The sequence below is a fragment of the Vulpes vulpes genome, chromosome 2, assembly GCF_048418805.1.
Source record: "Vulpes vulpes isolate BD-2025 chromosome 2, VulVul3, whole genome shotgun sequence".
Lineage (NCBI taxonomy): Eukaryota > Metazoa > Chordata > Mammalia > Carnivora > Canidae > Vulpes > Vulpes vulpes.
This window is the reverse complement of record NC_132781.1, coordinates 76,108,267-76,125,088: the sequence shown is the minus strand read 5'-3', so window position 1 is coordinate 76,125,088 and position 16,822 is coordinate 76,108,267. Positions and strand designations below refer to the sequence as shown.

The 16,822-nt window shown below is 37.0% G+C and overlaps 1 protein-coding gene and 1 pseudogene across 2 annotated transcripts in view; both read left to right on the top strand.

The window, feature by feature from the left end:
• CEP135 (centrosomal protein 135) overlaps positions 1 to 16,822 on the top strand; it is a 77,330-nt gene that overhangs the window by 53,074 nt on the left and 7,434 nt on the right. For both annotated transcript variants that reach the window (XM_026003581.2, XM_026003580.2), the window contains exons 16-24: positions 1,479 to 1,594; positions 1,664 to 1,818; positions 2,412 to 2,467; positions 3,410 to 3,578; positions 4,652 to 4,762; positions 5,074 to 5,259; positions 11,193 to 11,402; positions 12,607 to 12,809; positions 13,922 to 14,026. In XM_026003581.2, the coding sequence (XP_025859366.1) occupies positions 1,479 to 1,594; positions 1,664 to 1,818; positions 2,412 to 2,467; positions 3,410 to 3,578; positions 4,652 to 4,762; positions 5,074 to 5,259; positions 11,193 to 11,402; positions 12,607 to 12,809; positions 13,922 to 14,026 (1,311 nt within the window). The remainder of the gene's footprint in view (positions 1 to 1,478; positions 1,595 to 1,663; positions 1,819 to 2,411; positions 2,468 to 3,409; positions 3,579 to 4,651; positions 4,763 to 5,073; positions 5,260 to 11,192; positions 11,403 to 12,606; positions 12,810 to 13,921; positions 14,027 to 16,822) is intronic.
• Positions 16,116 to 16,700, top strand: LOC140597887 (ATP synthase subunit d, mitochondrial pseudogene; annotated as a pseudogene).

Here is a 16,822-nt window from a genome sequence, read left to right as displayed (position 1 = left end):
AATATGGATATCATTACTGTTTCTCTTTCCTCTAGTATGCCATTAAAATTCCAAACCTACACTGCTTGTCCCCTAAAATGAAATCATGTGTCCCTCTATGTAATGTGGCATAACTAAGGAATTTGAGACTCCAAGAGATGGTCCTGGCCAACCAGCCACATGGCTCATAAGTAGAGAGCTAGAACTTTGGTTTTAAATTTTACTGCTTCACTGTCTTGTGGTAAGTCATCACTCCCTTTGGTATGTTCATAACACTTTCAAAGCTAAGAAATTGGTTAATTTCTCCTAATAACATAGTTCTCAGATTTTCCTTTCCAAACACCATGATGAACAAATAATATGATAGTCACTCAACTATTCATCCTTATGAATTTTATACCTCAGTTCTTTCATTAAGCAGACCTTTATCTTAACAGCAGTATTTCTGTCAGAGAAGTTACATCTAGGATCTGTTATAGAATCTCTATTGTCAGGATCCCTGGGTGGCTCAGCGGTTAAGCACCGCATTTAGCCCAGGGCTTGATCCTGGAGTCCCGGGATCAAGTCCCACATCAGGCTCCCTGCATGGAGCCTGCTTCTCCCTCTGCCTGTGTCTGTGCCAATCTCTGTGTGTGTGTGTGTGTGTGTGTGCCTCTCATGAATAAATAAATCTTAAAAAAAAAATCTCTACTGTCCTCTTCCTGTCTACACTAGAGTATGAAAAGGTAAAGCTATTTTTAGGACTCACCAAGAGCCTACTTTACGTATACAGTCAAGATGTTATCCTGCCTTCCTTTATTAATCATCCTTTTATTAGGTATTAACCTTCCTATTTTACATTTCTACTTAGAACTTCAAACACTTAAAAAAAAAAAAAAAAAAGAACTTCAAACACTGCCAACCACTTGGTGTCCCAGTGTCCACAGGGACTCTATGGGTGGGCCTTCTATTTTTGAGCATTTTCCCTTGTAGATAGAGGATATTGGTCTCCCTGAATTCTTCATAGATTGCACTACAATAAATGTCCATTTTCCCTGTTTACTAAGACCTCCAGTTGACTACCCACCAAAAAAGTCGAAATAGAAAGCAAAATTAAAAGCTCACCAGTCAGGATTTATGGATAATCCTTGGAAGTGCCAGGCCATGCTGTAAAAACAGGGCATGCCTTTACCTCCACGTTTGAAAATAGATTTTACAAGGAAAAGAGTGTTAATACAAGAAACAGAAGAACTTTAAAACTACCAGGAAACCTCTAGAAAAAGAGTATACAATTAATTTGATTTTTATACTATATTATTTTTAGGAAGATGGAACCATTTTGAAGAAGAATGGTGGACAGCAAGAAATAATATATAATATAATGCCATTGATTATACTGGAAGAGCTTTAAAATAAATAAACTTTAAAAATAAAAATATTTTTTAAAATCTCTCATTTTTAAAAAATTATTTCTACTAGAGATAAAGAATGCCATTTGTTTTTATCCACTGATTCTTTAGGCTAGTAAATGAGCAGCTACAGCGGTCACTTGATGATTGTCAGCACCGGCTCTCCAAGAAAAGAGATGAACTTGAATCAGCCCAAGCACAAATAAGCATACTGCAGGAAAAAATAGGTAAGCGTTTTTAAATTTTGCTTTTGCTAAACCTACTTTATTTGGTCTAACAAACATTTCTCTTTATAGATAAACTATACCTTCAGATGACTTCGCAGAGTGAAGAGGCTCATGTAATGAAAAAGACCATTGATGTTATTGATAAAGAGAAAGACTTTCTTCAGGAGACAGTAGATGAGAAGACAGAAAAGATTGCAAACTTGCAAGAAAACCTGGTTAATAAAGTATGTGACAGCTAAATACCTTTATCCGGCATCTCAACAGAAAATATCTCATTCTCTCTTTGAAATATGTAAATTCCTAAGACCTACAGCCTAATCTTCTAATATGCTTAAATTTCATTTCATGCCATTAATTTGGATCTGCAAACGTTCTATGTATAGAGGCGCCTGGGTGGCTCAGTTGGTTAAGGATCCTACTCTTGATTTTGGCTGAGGTCAACAATCTGAGGTTGTGCGCTTAAGCCCTGTGTTGGGCTCTGCACTGGGCATGGAGCTTAAGGTTCTCTCTTTCCCTCTCCTGCCCCTCCCCCCTGCCCCATCACTCATGGGCACATGCCTTTCTCCCCCTCCCAAAAAAATTCTATTTATGGAATGTAATTTTATCAAATGTGATTATAGCAAATTCAAGGAAACAATTCAGGTTCCTAGAATGGGTAAAAGCATGCCAATATGTGAAGTACAGTTGAGACATAGAAATGTTTACTTTGAAGCTTTCTTTTATAGAGTAATTTATATAAATGTGATAAATTATATAAATTCAAGTAAAGACATTTTTATATGAATGTTTTAGAATCATATTTTCATAATTTCTGTAGGAAAAAGCTATTGCTCAGATGAAGAAGACAGTCTCAGAATGTGAATCTTCTATGAAGTAAGTAATCAATGAAATGGCATCCAGCTTTTTTTAGAAAGTTTCAGTGAATATAGCTTATGTATTTAAGTAGCAATTTGATCATAGGTAATTTCTTTGTTCAGTTTTCCCGTTTTTGCTGGTGGCAGCATCTGAGTGTCTTCCATGAACATGCGATCCTCTTTAACTTTCTCCTCTCTGACTCGTTATTCTTTTCATACCTACTTGCTCTTTATTTCTACCATAATTACTCTGTTCAGACCCTAATCATTAAAACTTGGATTACTTGGGATCCCTGGGTGGCTCAGCAGTTAAGTGCCTGCCTTTGGCCCAGGGCATGATCCTGGAGTACCGGGATCGAGTCCCACATCAGGCTCCTCGCAGGGAGCCTACTTCTCCCGCTGCCTGTGTCTCTGCCTCTCTCTCTCTGTGTGTGTGTGTCTCTCATAAATAAATAAAATCTTTAAAAAAAAAAAAAAAACACTTGGATTACTTTAGTAGCCAATCTGAAATTTGTTCTACATCAAAACCTATCTTGAATAGTTACACAATTTTACATTTTATGTCTAATCTCTACTTCAAGACAAAAGTCACTAATTATTATTTTATATGCCTTTACGCATTACATGGTAGTGGAGACTTAAATATTAAATAATATTTGCCAATTGAATCTATTATGGTTTTGCTCCTAATATTTTAAAGTCCTCTATTTAAGAAGAAAAAAAAAAAAGAAAGTCCTCTATTTTTACCTGACTTTTAGAATTATAAATTTATTTTATTACTATTTCCATATGATGATTGGTAGAGATCTAAAATATCTGCTTTACCTAATTTATCAGTGTCTTAATGCAGTATAATTTCTTGTATTCTTAGTGTACTTAATTCAGCATACAGCAGTTTTCTTTTAAATGATTTACAGTTTTCCAAAAAACTTTATTATTTCCACATCCTTTGTGTTAACAGCCAGATAAAGGAAACATTGACTAATCGGGAGCGAGAAATAAGCAGCCTCCGGCGCCAGCTTGATGCAGCTCACAAAGAACTTGATGAAGTAGGAAAATCTAAAGAAGTGTCTTTTAAGGAAAACAGAAGATTACAAGAAGATCTGAATACAATGGCAAGAGAAAACCAGGTATGAGCATAATGCATAAACTTTGTTTTACACCATACTCATTCTTTGCTAAATTTTATTTTATTTTTTTTCTTTGTCTTTGCTAAATTTTAAAGCTCTAAATATGTTTTCTAAAATTTAATGATATAAATATGAACAACATAAATAATTCTTTGAGGGGAATTGAATTTATAAGAGTATTAAAAAGTATGGTTTAGAACGCTGCTGTATATCACAGGGTGTCTAATTGTTACAACTGTGGTCTCCTTACTATTTTGGTCTTTGTTATGAGGACTCCTAAAGCTGAGAACATTGTATTGTCTGTGGCAGATACCATTGTCACCCTCAACATCACTTTCAAGGCAAAGTGCTGTGTTTTAAAGATCCATGATTTTAATTATTCACATGTCCTTCCAACAACTTAGACATATACCTATAAGTAAGTTAATATTTTAGAATGGCAGATACTGAGAAGTATCGGTTTTGTTTGTGCTGGTTTATTAAATGATTATACTAAGAAGATAAATGATTTTCCTGTTTTAAATATTTTAAATTTTTTTAAAATTACTGTTAGTATTCAGTATAAAGCATAGTGCTGATATATGAATTTTTTAAAATGACAACCCTTGAGCATAGCTATCCCCATAATATAAATGCCAGATACATGGTCAAGACTATTTGAGGGAAATGGGTGGTAATATTTGGTTAAAAAGTCACGGTCAAGAAAAACATGTGAAGGGATCCCTGGGTGGCGCAGCGGTTTGCCGCCTGCCTTTGGCCCAGGGCGCGATTCTGGAGACCTGGGATCGAATCCCACGTCGGGCTCTCGGTGCATGGAGCCTGCTTCTCCCTCCGCCTGTGTCTCTGCCTCTCTCTCTCTCTCTCTGTGACTATCATAAATAAATAAATAAATAAATAAAAATTAAAAAAAAAAGAAAGAAAAAGAAAAACATGTGAAAATAACTCTTAGGAACAGTTTTCCTTTCTCCTACTCTTATTCCCCCAATTCAAAAGGAGCTATTTGAATATAAATAGAACTCATTAGGTGCCACATTCATTGTAGATTTATCTGTCTTCAATTTTCTGATTAACAGGAAATCTCACTGGAATTGGAAGCAGCAGTTCAAGAAAAAGAAGAAATGAAGAGTAGAGTTCATAATTACATAACTGAAGTGTCACGATGGGAGAGCTTAATGGCTGCTAAGGTAAAAAAACATTTAGGTTGAATTTAAGACTGATAATCTAAAAAATATTTTGATGTGTGTTTATTCTGCCTCCTCATTTATTTATTTCTTTTCCTGTCTCTTCTCATAGATATTAAGATATGAGAGAGGAGATCTTGCCTACTGTATTTTTATATTTCCCCACAAGATCTTATTTAGTATGCTGTCTGCACAGATAGCGTATGCTTCCTCATTAAAACAAAAATCCCAGTGTGTGTGTATGTTTATGATGTGAGTATTCCAATGGGTGACAGTTACTAATTTAGAAACAATTTACTTATACTTAAAACCAGGAAAAAGAAAATCAAGATTTGTTAGATAGATTTCAGATGCTTCATAACCGTGCTGAAGACTGGGAGGTCAAAGCCCATCAAGCTGAGGGAGAAAGTAGCTCGGTTCGACTGGAACTTCTTTCTATTGATACTGAGAGGAGACATCTTCGAGAAAGGGTGGAGCTACTAGAAAAAGAAATTCAGGAGGTAATATATTTATTTATCTTGCAATGACATTATTTAGTAAAACAATAACATTCAAAGACACTTTAAAGTGAGGTTTAAGCATTGATAAAGTCAAGGTCAGTGTAATATTTTATCATTAATTCTGATAATTTGCTTATGAGTATTGTTACTTTTTTTAAATTGTAAGATATACATAAAATCAAGTTTACCATTTTTTAGAGCACAGTTCTTGGCAGTTAGTATACTCACATTGTTATGCAACTGTCACCACCATTTCCAGAACTTTTTCATATTCCCTGATTGAAACTGTACCCATTTACACTAACTGCCCATTCCTCACTCCCTACCCCATCCCAGCCTCTAGCAACCACGTACTTTCTTTGTCTATGAATTTGACTACTTTTTTGTGCCTCATATAAGTGGGATCATACAATATTTTTCTTTTTGTGACTGGCTTATTTCACTTAGGCTTAAGGTTCATGTATGTTGTAACGTGTCCAAATTTCATTTCTTTTTAAGGCTGAGTAATACTCCATTGTGTATATACCTCACATTTTCTTTATCCATTCATCTGTCAATGGACATTTTATTTGTTTTCACCTTTGGCTGCCAGGAATAATGCTATGAACATGGATATACAATCTGTTCAAGTCCTTGCTTTCAGTTCTTTAGGATATACCTGGAAGTAGAATTGCTGAATCATGATGATTTTTAAGTTTAGCATTTTCAGGAATGGCCATACTTTTTTCCTTAAGGAAAACTATAACGAAAATATGAAAGTGGCTTTGAAATATGGTAATGAATAAAGGCTGAAAGAATTTGAAGTGCTTGATAGAAAAATCCTAGATTGCTTTGAAAAACTCATTGGTAGAAAGATGCACATTAGAGAGGATCCTAGTAAGGGCTTAGAAAAAATAGCTAGAGACAAAACTGCTGTCATTTACAAAATACATAAATTGTTAAGAACAGAATATTTCCAGGAATCTTAATGTTTCTTCTAGTGAGGTCTCAGATGCCATTGAGGAACATGTTATTGGATATTTATTTATTTGTTTGTTTGTGTATTTATTTATTTATTTTTATTCATGAGAGACACAGAGAGAGGAAGAGACACAGGCAGAGAGAGAAGCAGGCTCCATGCAGGGAGCCTGATGTGGGACCGGATTCTGGGACTCCCTGATCACGCCCTGAGCTGAAGGCAGATGCTTAACCACTGAGCCACCCAGGCGTCCCAAGAGAGAAAATCTTAAGCAAGCTCCATGCTGAGCTTAACATGGGGCTTGATCTCACAACCCTGAGATCATGACCTGAGCCAAAATCAAGAGTCATAAACTCAATAGACTAAGCCACCAATGTGCCCCTAGAAGAACACAGAATAAGTGATAAACTTGGATATTTAGCTGAGAACATTTCTAAGCAAAGTGTATAAGGTGTAGCCTGGTTTCTTTTTGCTGCTTATAGTAAAATACAAAGAAAAGAAATAAGTGAGAAAGGAGCCAGGTCTTACCAAAATACCAACAGCATTTTCCATAGAACTAGAACAAATAATCCTAAATTTTTAAAAATATTTATTTATCTTTTTACTTTTTAAAAGATCTTATTTATTTATTTGAGAGAGAGAAAGTGAGAGCACAAGCAGGGGGAGGGGCAGAGAGAGAGGATAAAGCAGACTCCCTGCTGATTAGGAAGCCTGATGTGGGGCTCAATTCCGGGACCCCGAGATCATGACCTGAGCCAAAGGCAGATGCTTAACCAACTGAGCCACCCAGGTGCCTTCCTAAATTTTTTTTAAGATTTACTTATTTGAGGGAGACAGGGTGAAAATCTTAAGCAGACTCTGCTCTGAGCACAGAGCCCAATGCACAGGGTTCAATCTCATGACCTTAAGATCCCAACTTGAGCCAAAACCAAGAGTTGGATGCTTTACCAACTCTGCCACCCAGGTGCCCCAATAATCCTAAAATTTGTATGGTACCGCAAAAGACCCCAAAACGCCAAAGGAATCTTGAAAAGGAAGAAGAAACCTGGAGATACCACAACCCCAGATTTCAAGCTATACTGCAAAGCTGTAGTAATCAAAACAGTATAGTACTGACACAAAAAACAGACACACAGATCAATGGAACAGAATAGAGTGCAGACATAAACCCATATTATTCTACCACATAGGAAGCAAGAATATGCAGTGGGGAAAAGACCGTCTCTACAACAGATAGAACCAGGAAAACTGCACAGCTACATGGAAAAGAATGAAACTTTCTTACACCATACATAAAAATAAACTCAAGGGACGCCCTGGCTGGCTCAGTGGATGAGCATGTGCCTTTACCTCAGGGTGTGATCCCAGAGTTTGGGATTGAGTCCCATATCTGGCTCCCTGCAGGGAGCCTGCTTCTCCCTCTGCCTTGTCTCTGTCTCTCTCTCTCTCTGTCTCTCATGAATAAATAAAATCTTAAAGAAAAAAACTCGAAATGGATTAAAGAGGGGTGCTTAGGTGGCTCAGTCGGTTAAGCATCTGCCTTTGGCTCAGGTCATGATCTCAGGGTTCTGGAATTAAGCCCCATGTCAGGCTCTCTGCTCAGCAGGAATCCTGCTTCTCCCTCTTTTTCTGCCCCTCCTCCTGTTTGTGCATTCTCTCCCTCTCTCTCTCTCTCATAAAAATAAAATCATTTTAAAAAATGAATTAAAGACATAAATGTGGGACCTGATTCCATAAAAATCCTAGAAAAGAGCACAGGCAATAATTTCTCTAACATCAACTATAGCAACATTTTTCTAGGTATGTCTCCTGAGGCAAGGGGAACAAAAACAAAAATAAGCTATTAGGACTACATCAAAGTAAAAACCTTCTGCACAGCAAAGGAAACTATCAACAAAATTAAAAGGCAACCTACTAGGGGCACTTGGCTGGTTCAGTTAATAGAGCATGTGACTCTTGATCTTGGAGTCATTAATTTAAGCCCCACATTTAAGTGTAGAGCTCACTTTAAAAAGTAAAAATAAAAGACAGCCTTCTGGATGAGAGAAGATATTTGCAAATGACAACCAAAAAAAACAATCCAATTTAAAAATAGGCAGAAATGAGGCACTTGGGTGGCTTAGTTAAGCATCTGACTCTTGATTTCAGCTTACGTTGTGATCTCAGAGTCATGAAATCAAGCCCTTCGTCAGGTTCTGCGCTTAGCAAAAAGTCTGCTTAAGATTCTCTCTGCCCCTCCCTGCTTGCTTGCATGCATTCTCAAAAAGGGGGGGTGGGGCAGAAGATACGAACATTTTTCCAAAGAAGATAGACAGCCAGTAGACATATGAAAAGATGTTTAATATCCCTCATCATCAGGGAAATGCAAATTAAAACCACAGTGAGATACCCCCTCACAACTGTCAGAATGACTAAAATCTAAAACACAAGAAACAATGTTGGCAAGGACGCCGAGAAAAAGGAACCCTCATGTACTGTTGGTGAGAATGTAAATTAGTACAGCCCCTGTGGAAAACAGTTTGGAGAGTCCTTGAAAAATTAAAAATAGAATTACCATATGATCTGGTAATCCCACTATTGAGTATTTACCCAAAGAATACAAAACACTATTTCTTTTTTTTTTTTTTTTTTTTTTTTACAAAACACTATTTCAAAAAGATACATGTGCCCTCTGATTCTTGCAGCATTATTACATTAGCCAAAGTATGGAAGCAGCCCTAGTGTCCATCAGTAGATGAATAAAGAAATTATATACATACATATGTATAAAATGTGTGTAAAATGTGTGTATATATATACATATGTATAAAATACGTATATGCACAATGAAATAATATTCAGCCATAAAAAAGAATGAATCTTTTCATTCTTGCCTTTACAATAACATGGATGGGTCTAGGGGGTGTAATGCTAAGCAAAATAAGTCAGAGAAAGACAAATACCATATGATTTCACTCAAATCATTTAAGAAACAAATGAACAAAGAAAGAAAGAGACAAAGGAAAAACAGACTCTTAACTCTAGAGAACAAACTAATGATCACTAGAGGGGAGGTGGGTGGGGGGAGGTGTGAAATAGGTGAAGGGGATTTGGAGTACACTTACCATGATGAGTATTGAGTAATGTATAGAATTGTGAATCACTATATTGAACATCTGAAACTAATATAATACTGGTGTGTTAAGTATACTAGACTTAAAATTTAGAGGGGGAAAAAAGGAACCATGTCTTGATGATTTGGAAACTTCTTAGCCTACTGACTCAGTGTGCGCTGGAGACAGGCCACGTGTGTGGCTCCACAGCCTCTTCGTGAACAGATAGATTAAGGATGTGACTCATATAGCCAATCAGTCACCCCCGTAGAAAGATTGCCAGCTTGTAATGACAGAGACAGAAACAAGGTGAAATGAAGGAAGGCTGTTGAACATCTGGGATCTTACCTGCAGAAAACAGGCTAGGAGTATTCCTTGGCTACAAATATATGTTCTCCTTTGAGAAGAGGGAAGAATGGCTCTGAAGGTAGCTCAGAGACCAACCAGGCTGCAAAGGGCAGCTCAAAAGCAAATGGGGCTGCTGTTGCCACCACAGGCCCGGGGATGGAGCTACTCCCTCCTTCGTTCCAGAGTGCAATGCCACTGCCACTGAGGGCCAAGAGGGTGGGGCTCTTGAAGGGTGAGAAGGTGGGGCTGCTCTAGCAGGCCCAGAAGACAGACCACTGGGGCCTGATAATTATTCTTAGGCCGTGAAACCAAATGGAATTTTCCTTGCTTGGTTACAAACTTACTCTGGACTAGTAACTTCTTCATTCCTTCTATTTTTTCCTTTCATAGTAGGCCTGGCTATTCTATACCTGTTTCGCTGTTGTTTTTGGAAGCGAGTAACTTGTTTGCTAGTGTCACAGATCTCTGGAGAGAGAATAGTTTTTCCCCTGGATGGACCACATCTAGAGTATTCCCTGCATCTAATTTAGATGATGCTTAAATGTGCTTTTGGACTTAGAATTGATGCTAGAATGTTGGGATGGAGTGGATGTATTTTACAAAGGAAGGACATGAATTTTGGGGACCTAAAGAGTAGATAGAATTATGGGCCTTAAGTTATGTTGAAATCCTAACCCCCAAGCACCTGTGAATGTGCCCTTATTTGGAAATAGAGTTTTTGCAGGTATAATCTAGGTAAAATGAGGTCATACTTGACTATAGGGCTGACCATAACCTCGTGACTGTTGACCTTTTTAAGAGAAATCTGTACACAAGATACAAAGAACACCAGATGAAGACAGAGGCAGAGACTGGAGTGAAGTGTCTACAAGGCAAAGTACACTAAGGATTACTAGCAGCCACCAGAAGTTGGGAAAGGCATGGAATAGATTCTCTTTTAGAACTTCCAGAAGAGGGCAGCCCGGGTGGCTCAGCGGTTTAGCACCGCCTTCAGCATAGGACTTGATCTTGGGGACCCGGAATTGAGTCCCACATCAGGCTTCCTGCATGGAGCCTGCTTCTGCCTCTGCCTCTCTCTCTCTCTCTCTCTCTCTCTCTCTCTCTCTCTGTCTCTGTGTGTGTGTGTGTCTCATGAATAAATAAATAAAATATTTTTTAAAAATTAAAATAAAGACAACTGAGAAAGAACTATATATGTTATTTTTTCTTGAAAGGGTATTAAAACAATTTAAAGATAAAATTTAACCTAACTTCAGAGACCTCTTATTCACTCTAAAACGATAATTTTCATCTTTGCATCTTCCAAATATATACATGAGGCACTTAGTTACCGTGATTAATAATTATATACAATTCATTTGGTTAAGCATTAAATAGGCCATCTTTAAATAGCAGGCAGCTTCCTGAGAGTATATTAAAATATGCAAAAATTGGCTTTCATATTTTTATAAAGTAAGGTTGTGGCTGTATAGATTCAAGCCTTTAAAATTATTGTGTTACTTCAACTTTTTACCAGTTTCTTTTTCTACTTTCAGCACATAAATGCACATCATGCTTATGAATCTCAGATTTCATCAATGGCAAAAGCCATGTCTAGATTAGAAGAAGAGCTGAGGCATCAAGAAGATGCAAAAGCAGCAGTGTTGAATGATTTGTCGTCTCTTAGAGAACTTTGCATTAAGCTCGACTCAGGCAAAGATATTATGACCCAGCAACTGAATTCCAAAAACCTGGAGTTTGAGAGGGTAAGAACTTAAAAGATTTTGTTATAGCACATTATTTTATTTAGCCCTACCCTCATTGTTTTACTTTATCATTACACTACCCAATATATTTGTTCCCCTTTAAGGAGTTACTTTTGATGGCACCTGGGGTGGCTCAGTCCATTGAGCATCTGCCTTTGGTTCAGGTCATGATCCCCGGGATCCAGCCCCAAGTAAAAAGAAAAGAGTTACTGTTGACTACAGATTTTTTTTTTCTTTTTTTTTTTGACTACAGGATTTTGACAACTAGATTCTTTGCCAAGATTTTCCTGGCAAACATGGTGATGAATTAGATGCTCTCTGTTTTGGAGTAGATGGGTATTTAGGAAAATAGGAGTCTTCTTATTATAGAGTAGGAACATATCCCAGTACATCTTTTACTCTGTTTGAAGGTAAGATTTAAATGAAAGATTGAGTAATTCATTGCTTCCTAAATAGAGTAGTTTTTCTGATTAAAATCCCAAGGCATTTAGGGGCACCTGGGTGGCTCAGTCAGTTACGTGTCTGTTTTGGCTTAGGTCATGATCTCCAAGTCCTAGGATCCAGCCCCACATTGGCTTCCTGTTCTGCAGGGAGTTTTCTTTTCCCTCCCCCTCTCCCTCTGCTCCCACCCCTTGTGCTCTCTCTTTCTCCTTTTCTCAAATAAATAAATAAATGAAATGTTTTTTAAAATCCCAAAGCATTTAAATCTTACTTAATTTTAAAAGTCTAGTTAGCTAGAACTTCGCATTCTCAAACTGAGGCATTATCTAAACAACTCAGTGCATGTTTTCAAACACAGGTATTTTAATTTTCATCCATATAGTAGTATCTTAATTTTCAGGTACTAAGAAGTTCCAATGAAGGCTTGACTGCATAGTCAGGGTACACATAATAGTTAAGAAGGCTTCCTTAATGATAAGATTGACCACATTTTAGGATTTTATGTTAATGACCCTCTCTTGACAAGGTAGTATGAGCGAAAACTATTTAAGGGCTAGAGTGGGTCTTATAACAAATAAGTCCTTACTAAAAATAGCAAAAATTATTTTGAAAATAAGATGATTTTCTTACACTTAAAGAAATGGTTCAAAATCTTTAACTGATACCCCACATAAAGCAACTGATGGGTGTATAGCTCTGCAAATAATTTTTCAGAGTAAGTCTGAAATTGTACTGAAGTAATTTTCCTTTGTTTTCCCTGTAGGTTGTGGCGGAATTAGAAAATGTAAAATCAGAAGCAGAACTGTTGAAAAAACAACTGTCAAGTGAGAGACTTACAATTAAAAACCTTGAATCATTGTTGGCTACAAATAGAGATAAAGAATTTCATTCTCATTTGACTTCCCACGAGAAGGATACAGAAATTCAGCTACTTAAAGAGAAGTTAACCCTTTCAGAAAGCAAATTGTACGTGGCATAAATCAACCTATGTAAAGAAAATAGCCTGTCAAAAAGAATATTTCAATTTTTGGTAGAGTAGGATGGGAGTGTGTAAGATGATATACAAAACCAAAATATCTTACTTATGTGGTGGCTGCTTTGGGGAATTCAGGGGTTTAGTTCAAAAGGGACATTGTGTTTGGAAATGCAGATTGTCTATCTCCACCACAGAGGTAAGTACCCATGGAAGTAAGTGAATGAATGAACGAACTTTAGAAAAATGTCTCAAATTCAGGAATAAAGAGAGTCAACAAAGGAGAGAGCATTTTAGGTTGGGGAGAGCCGTGTCTCTTGCTGTGGATTAGGAAAAAAACTTCCTGTGTAATATGACCCTCATGGGTGTATTGATTAATTACCTTTTAGGAGATTGATGATACTGTCTTTTAGATGGACAGGTTTGGATGTATTTGATGGAAGAGGGGAAGAAATCCAAAGTGGATAGTACAAATGGAACAGTTATAAAAGTTAGAAATGTTTCTCTTTCTGGGCTCCTAGGTGGCTCAATTGGTTAAGCATCTACCTTCAGTTTAGGTCATGATCCTGGGTCCTGGGATCAAGCCCCGCTTTGGGCTCCTTGCTCCGGGGGTCTTGCTTTTCTCTCTCTCTCTCTCTCTCTCTCTCTTTCTCTCTGCCACTCCACCTGCTTATGCATGCCTGCGCTCTCTCGCACTCTCTCTCTGTCAAATAAAATCCTTTAAAAAATATGTTTCTGTTTGAGGCAGGACTCAAGAAGGAGTCAACAAAGACACTTTACATCTTGATGTTTATAATTGATGTCTTGTTCAAATTTGTATGTCCACTATTGCAGCACATAACAGAAGCTCAGTTAAAATATTTGTTAAATAAATAAGATGAATGAATGAATGAATGAATGAATGAATGAAAAAGAAAACTTAGTGATAGAAGCTCCTGAAAAAAAAAAAAATTTGTGTTAAAAGTCATGTTCTTCTCTTTTTTTTGTCCTTAAGTATCATCTCCATTTTTATTTATTGATAACAAAAACAAAAATCCATAGCACTTGACTCTACAAAATAGCACATTTTTTACTTATTTCTTTGATTTTTAAAATTTGTTTTAAGAACTAGTCAAGGCCGGGAAAACACCATGCTTCGAGCTAAAGTGGCACAATTACAAACTGATCACGATGCTCTGAAAAGGCAGATTTCAACTGAAAGATACGAACGGTAAGAAAAAAATTTTAGTACTGTACAGCATTTTTATTCCCTATCCTATTTCAGAAAGGATTTAATATGGCTTTAAAATAGCCAGCTTCCTTTTAACATTCATACAAAAATAAATTTTTCTGATATTTCTTTCTAAAAAGGCAATAAGAAAAAATAAAAAGGCAATAAGTGTTGTGGAAGATACTATCCTTATAGTAAATGAAGTTACAAGTATTGTCTCAGTGTTTTCTATAGCATTGCTTAGGGCAAAATTAGGACATTATTTCAAAGAATATAGATAAGGAATCAATAAGCTAGTAAGGATTCTACAAGAGCCCAAAACAATATGGTCCAATAGGAAACTCCAAATATAGATCATCACAAAAATGATGATGATCATAAGAGCAATTGATAAATATGTGCTAGATACCATATATGTTTCTGATTATTTCTATCAATTATTATAATGCTTATATTAGAGGAAACTAAAGTCACTCAAATAGTAAATGGTAGAGCCAAAATTAAAATCAAGATAGATTTTGTACAACTGAAACTAACATTGTATGTTAATTATACTTTAATTAAAAAAATAAATACAAATTTAATGGGGCACCTGGGTGGCTCAGTTGATTAAGCATCCAACTCTTGATCTTAATTCAGGTCTTCATCTCAGGGTCATGAGTTCAAGCCCTGTATTGTGCTCCACAATGGATGTGACACCTACTTAAAATTAATTAAACTGGGGATCCCTGGGTGGCGCAGCGGTTTGGCGCCTGCCTTTGGCCCAGGGCGCGATCCTGGAGACCCGGGATCGAATCCCACGTCAGGCTCCCGGTGCATGGAGCCTGCTTCTCCCTCTGCCTGTGTCTCTGCCCCTCTCTCTCTCTCTCTGTGACTATCATAAATAAATAAAAATTAAAAAAAAAAATTAATTAAACTGTTTATTTATATAATAATTAGTTGAGTAGAATGAAGGAGAGGCAGATCTAATTTTAAATCCCATGCTCTTATATACAATATATTCCCATAGCTTAGTTATTTTCACACTCACTTATAATTTCAGTTCATTTGCTGTGTTATATTGAAAACTTGAATCTCCCAAGTGTTACGAACAGAAATAACTGTTTTCACAGCTAAAATTGAAGTCTCATTTGCAAATCACTTGTTCAGTTACTTTCCTTCCATTGTGCTTTCTTGCTATGTTAATACCATAAATGTCAACATTCCTGAGATTTCATTCTCAAATCGTTCATCAGATTGCTTATCAAGTCAAGTTTTTGAGTTCTCTAATCCATTGGCATCAGAACTTTGATGTGCCATTTGGAGTGTAGATAAAATTTGCTGAGAAAAAAATATTTATGATTTCAAAGAGAAAGAAACCTGAGAAATGAAGAAATGCATCAGTGTCATAAAAGCAGTGTTACTAATTTCTCATAATTAAGAAGATTTAGTTTCTCAATATGCTAAACTGTACGTACATAATGATTTCCATTTTCTTAATGATGACTTAAGTTCTCTTAAATCCAAGGGTCTTAAATCAAATCCTCTATTGCCTAAGGTTATAAGACACCTCCCCCCCTTAATTCTTCTTTTTCCCTTGTCTCTGTTCCCCAAAGAAATCTTGGCTCACATGACTATGTCTCTTTCCTTACCCTCCAACTAGTTTACACAACTTTACACCAGCCTAGGGAATAATAGTGGTTCTTGGGGGAAAAGAGTGGCAAAAAAGACTATAGGTATTACAATGATTTATAGCCCTCTAAAGGGCATCAGTACATAAATAGCATATCTATGTACTGAAATTTCATGGGGAGAGGTAGGTAATTTGGGGAGAAGGAATATCTTTAAAAGTTTCTTTAGGGGGATAATAATGAAAAAAAAAGTTTGTGAAACACCCAAGGGGGTAGAAATCCTGGATACTGAAGATCATAAGGCAGAAAGTCTAGGCCAGAGTCTCTGAATAGTCCACAAAAGAGGTAGCAACACAGTCACCATGCTTTGTGGTGCTGACTCAGACACAGGGCAGGAGAGCATAACAGAGAAAAATAGTTACTTCACTTCTGACATTTGGGAGTTGTTAGGCAGGAAGAAGGAAGAGGCTAGATTTATGTTCAAGAAGAGATAGGAGTGTGGACTGTAGGCCACTGAGGTCGGTGAAGGATCTCAAGATGGCTGGGCGAAAACTTGCTCTAAAAATCGACTGGGTCGCTTTTGGGGAGATCATACCCTGAAACCAGAAGGCCATTGCCAACTCCCTGAAATCCTGGAATGAGATGCTTACCTCCAGGTTGGCAACTCTTCCTGAGAAACCACCTGCTATCGACTGGGCTTACTACAAGGCCAATGTGGCAAAAGCTGGCTTGGTAGATGACTTTGAGAAGAAATTTAATGCCCTGAAGTTTCCTGTACCAGAGGATAAATACACTGTCCAGGTGGATGCTGAGGAACAAGAAGATGTGAAAAGCTGTGCTGAGTTTTTGTCTCTCTCAAAGGCCAGGAATGAAGAATATGAAAAAGAGCTGGAGAAGATGAAGAACATAATTCCATTTGATCAGATGATCATTGAGGACCTGAATGAAGTCTTCCCAGAAAGCAAATTAGACAAGAAGTAGTATCCCTATTGGCCTCACAAGCCAATCAGAAATTTATAAACTTGAGTTGGGGTGAAAGCCCTGGCCCTCATATTATAAACGTTGGACATTAAAAATAATGATTTGGGGGGCGGGGAGAAGAAGAGATAGGAAAGGAAGGGGGAGAAGAGGAGGGAATCAGCCAACTTTGAAAATCTCTATTTAGGGGGGCTTTGAACAATCTTTT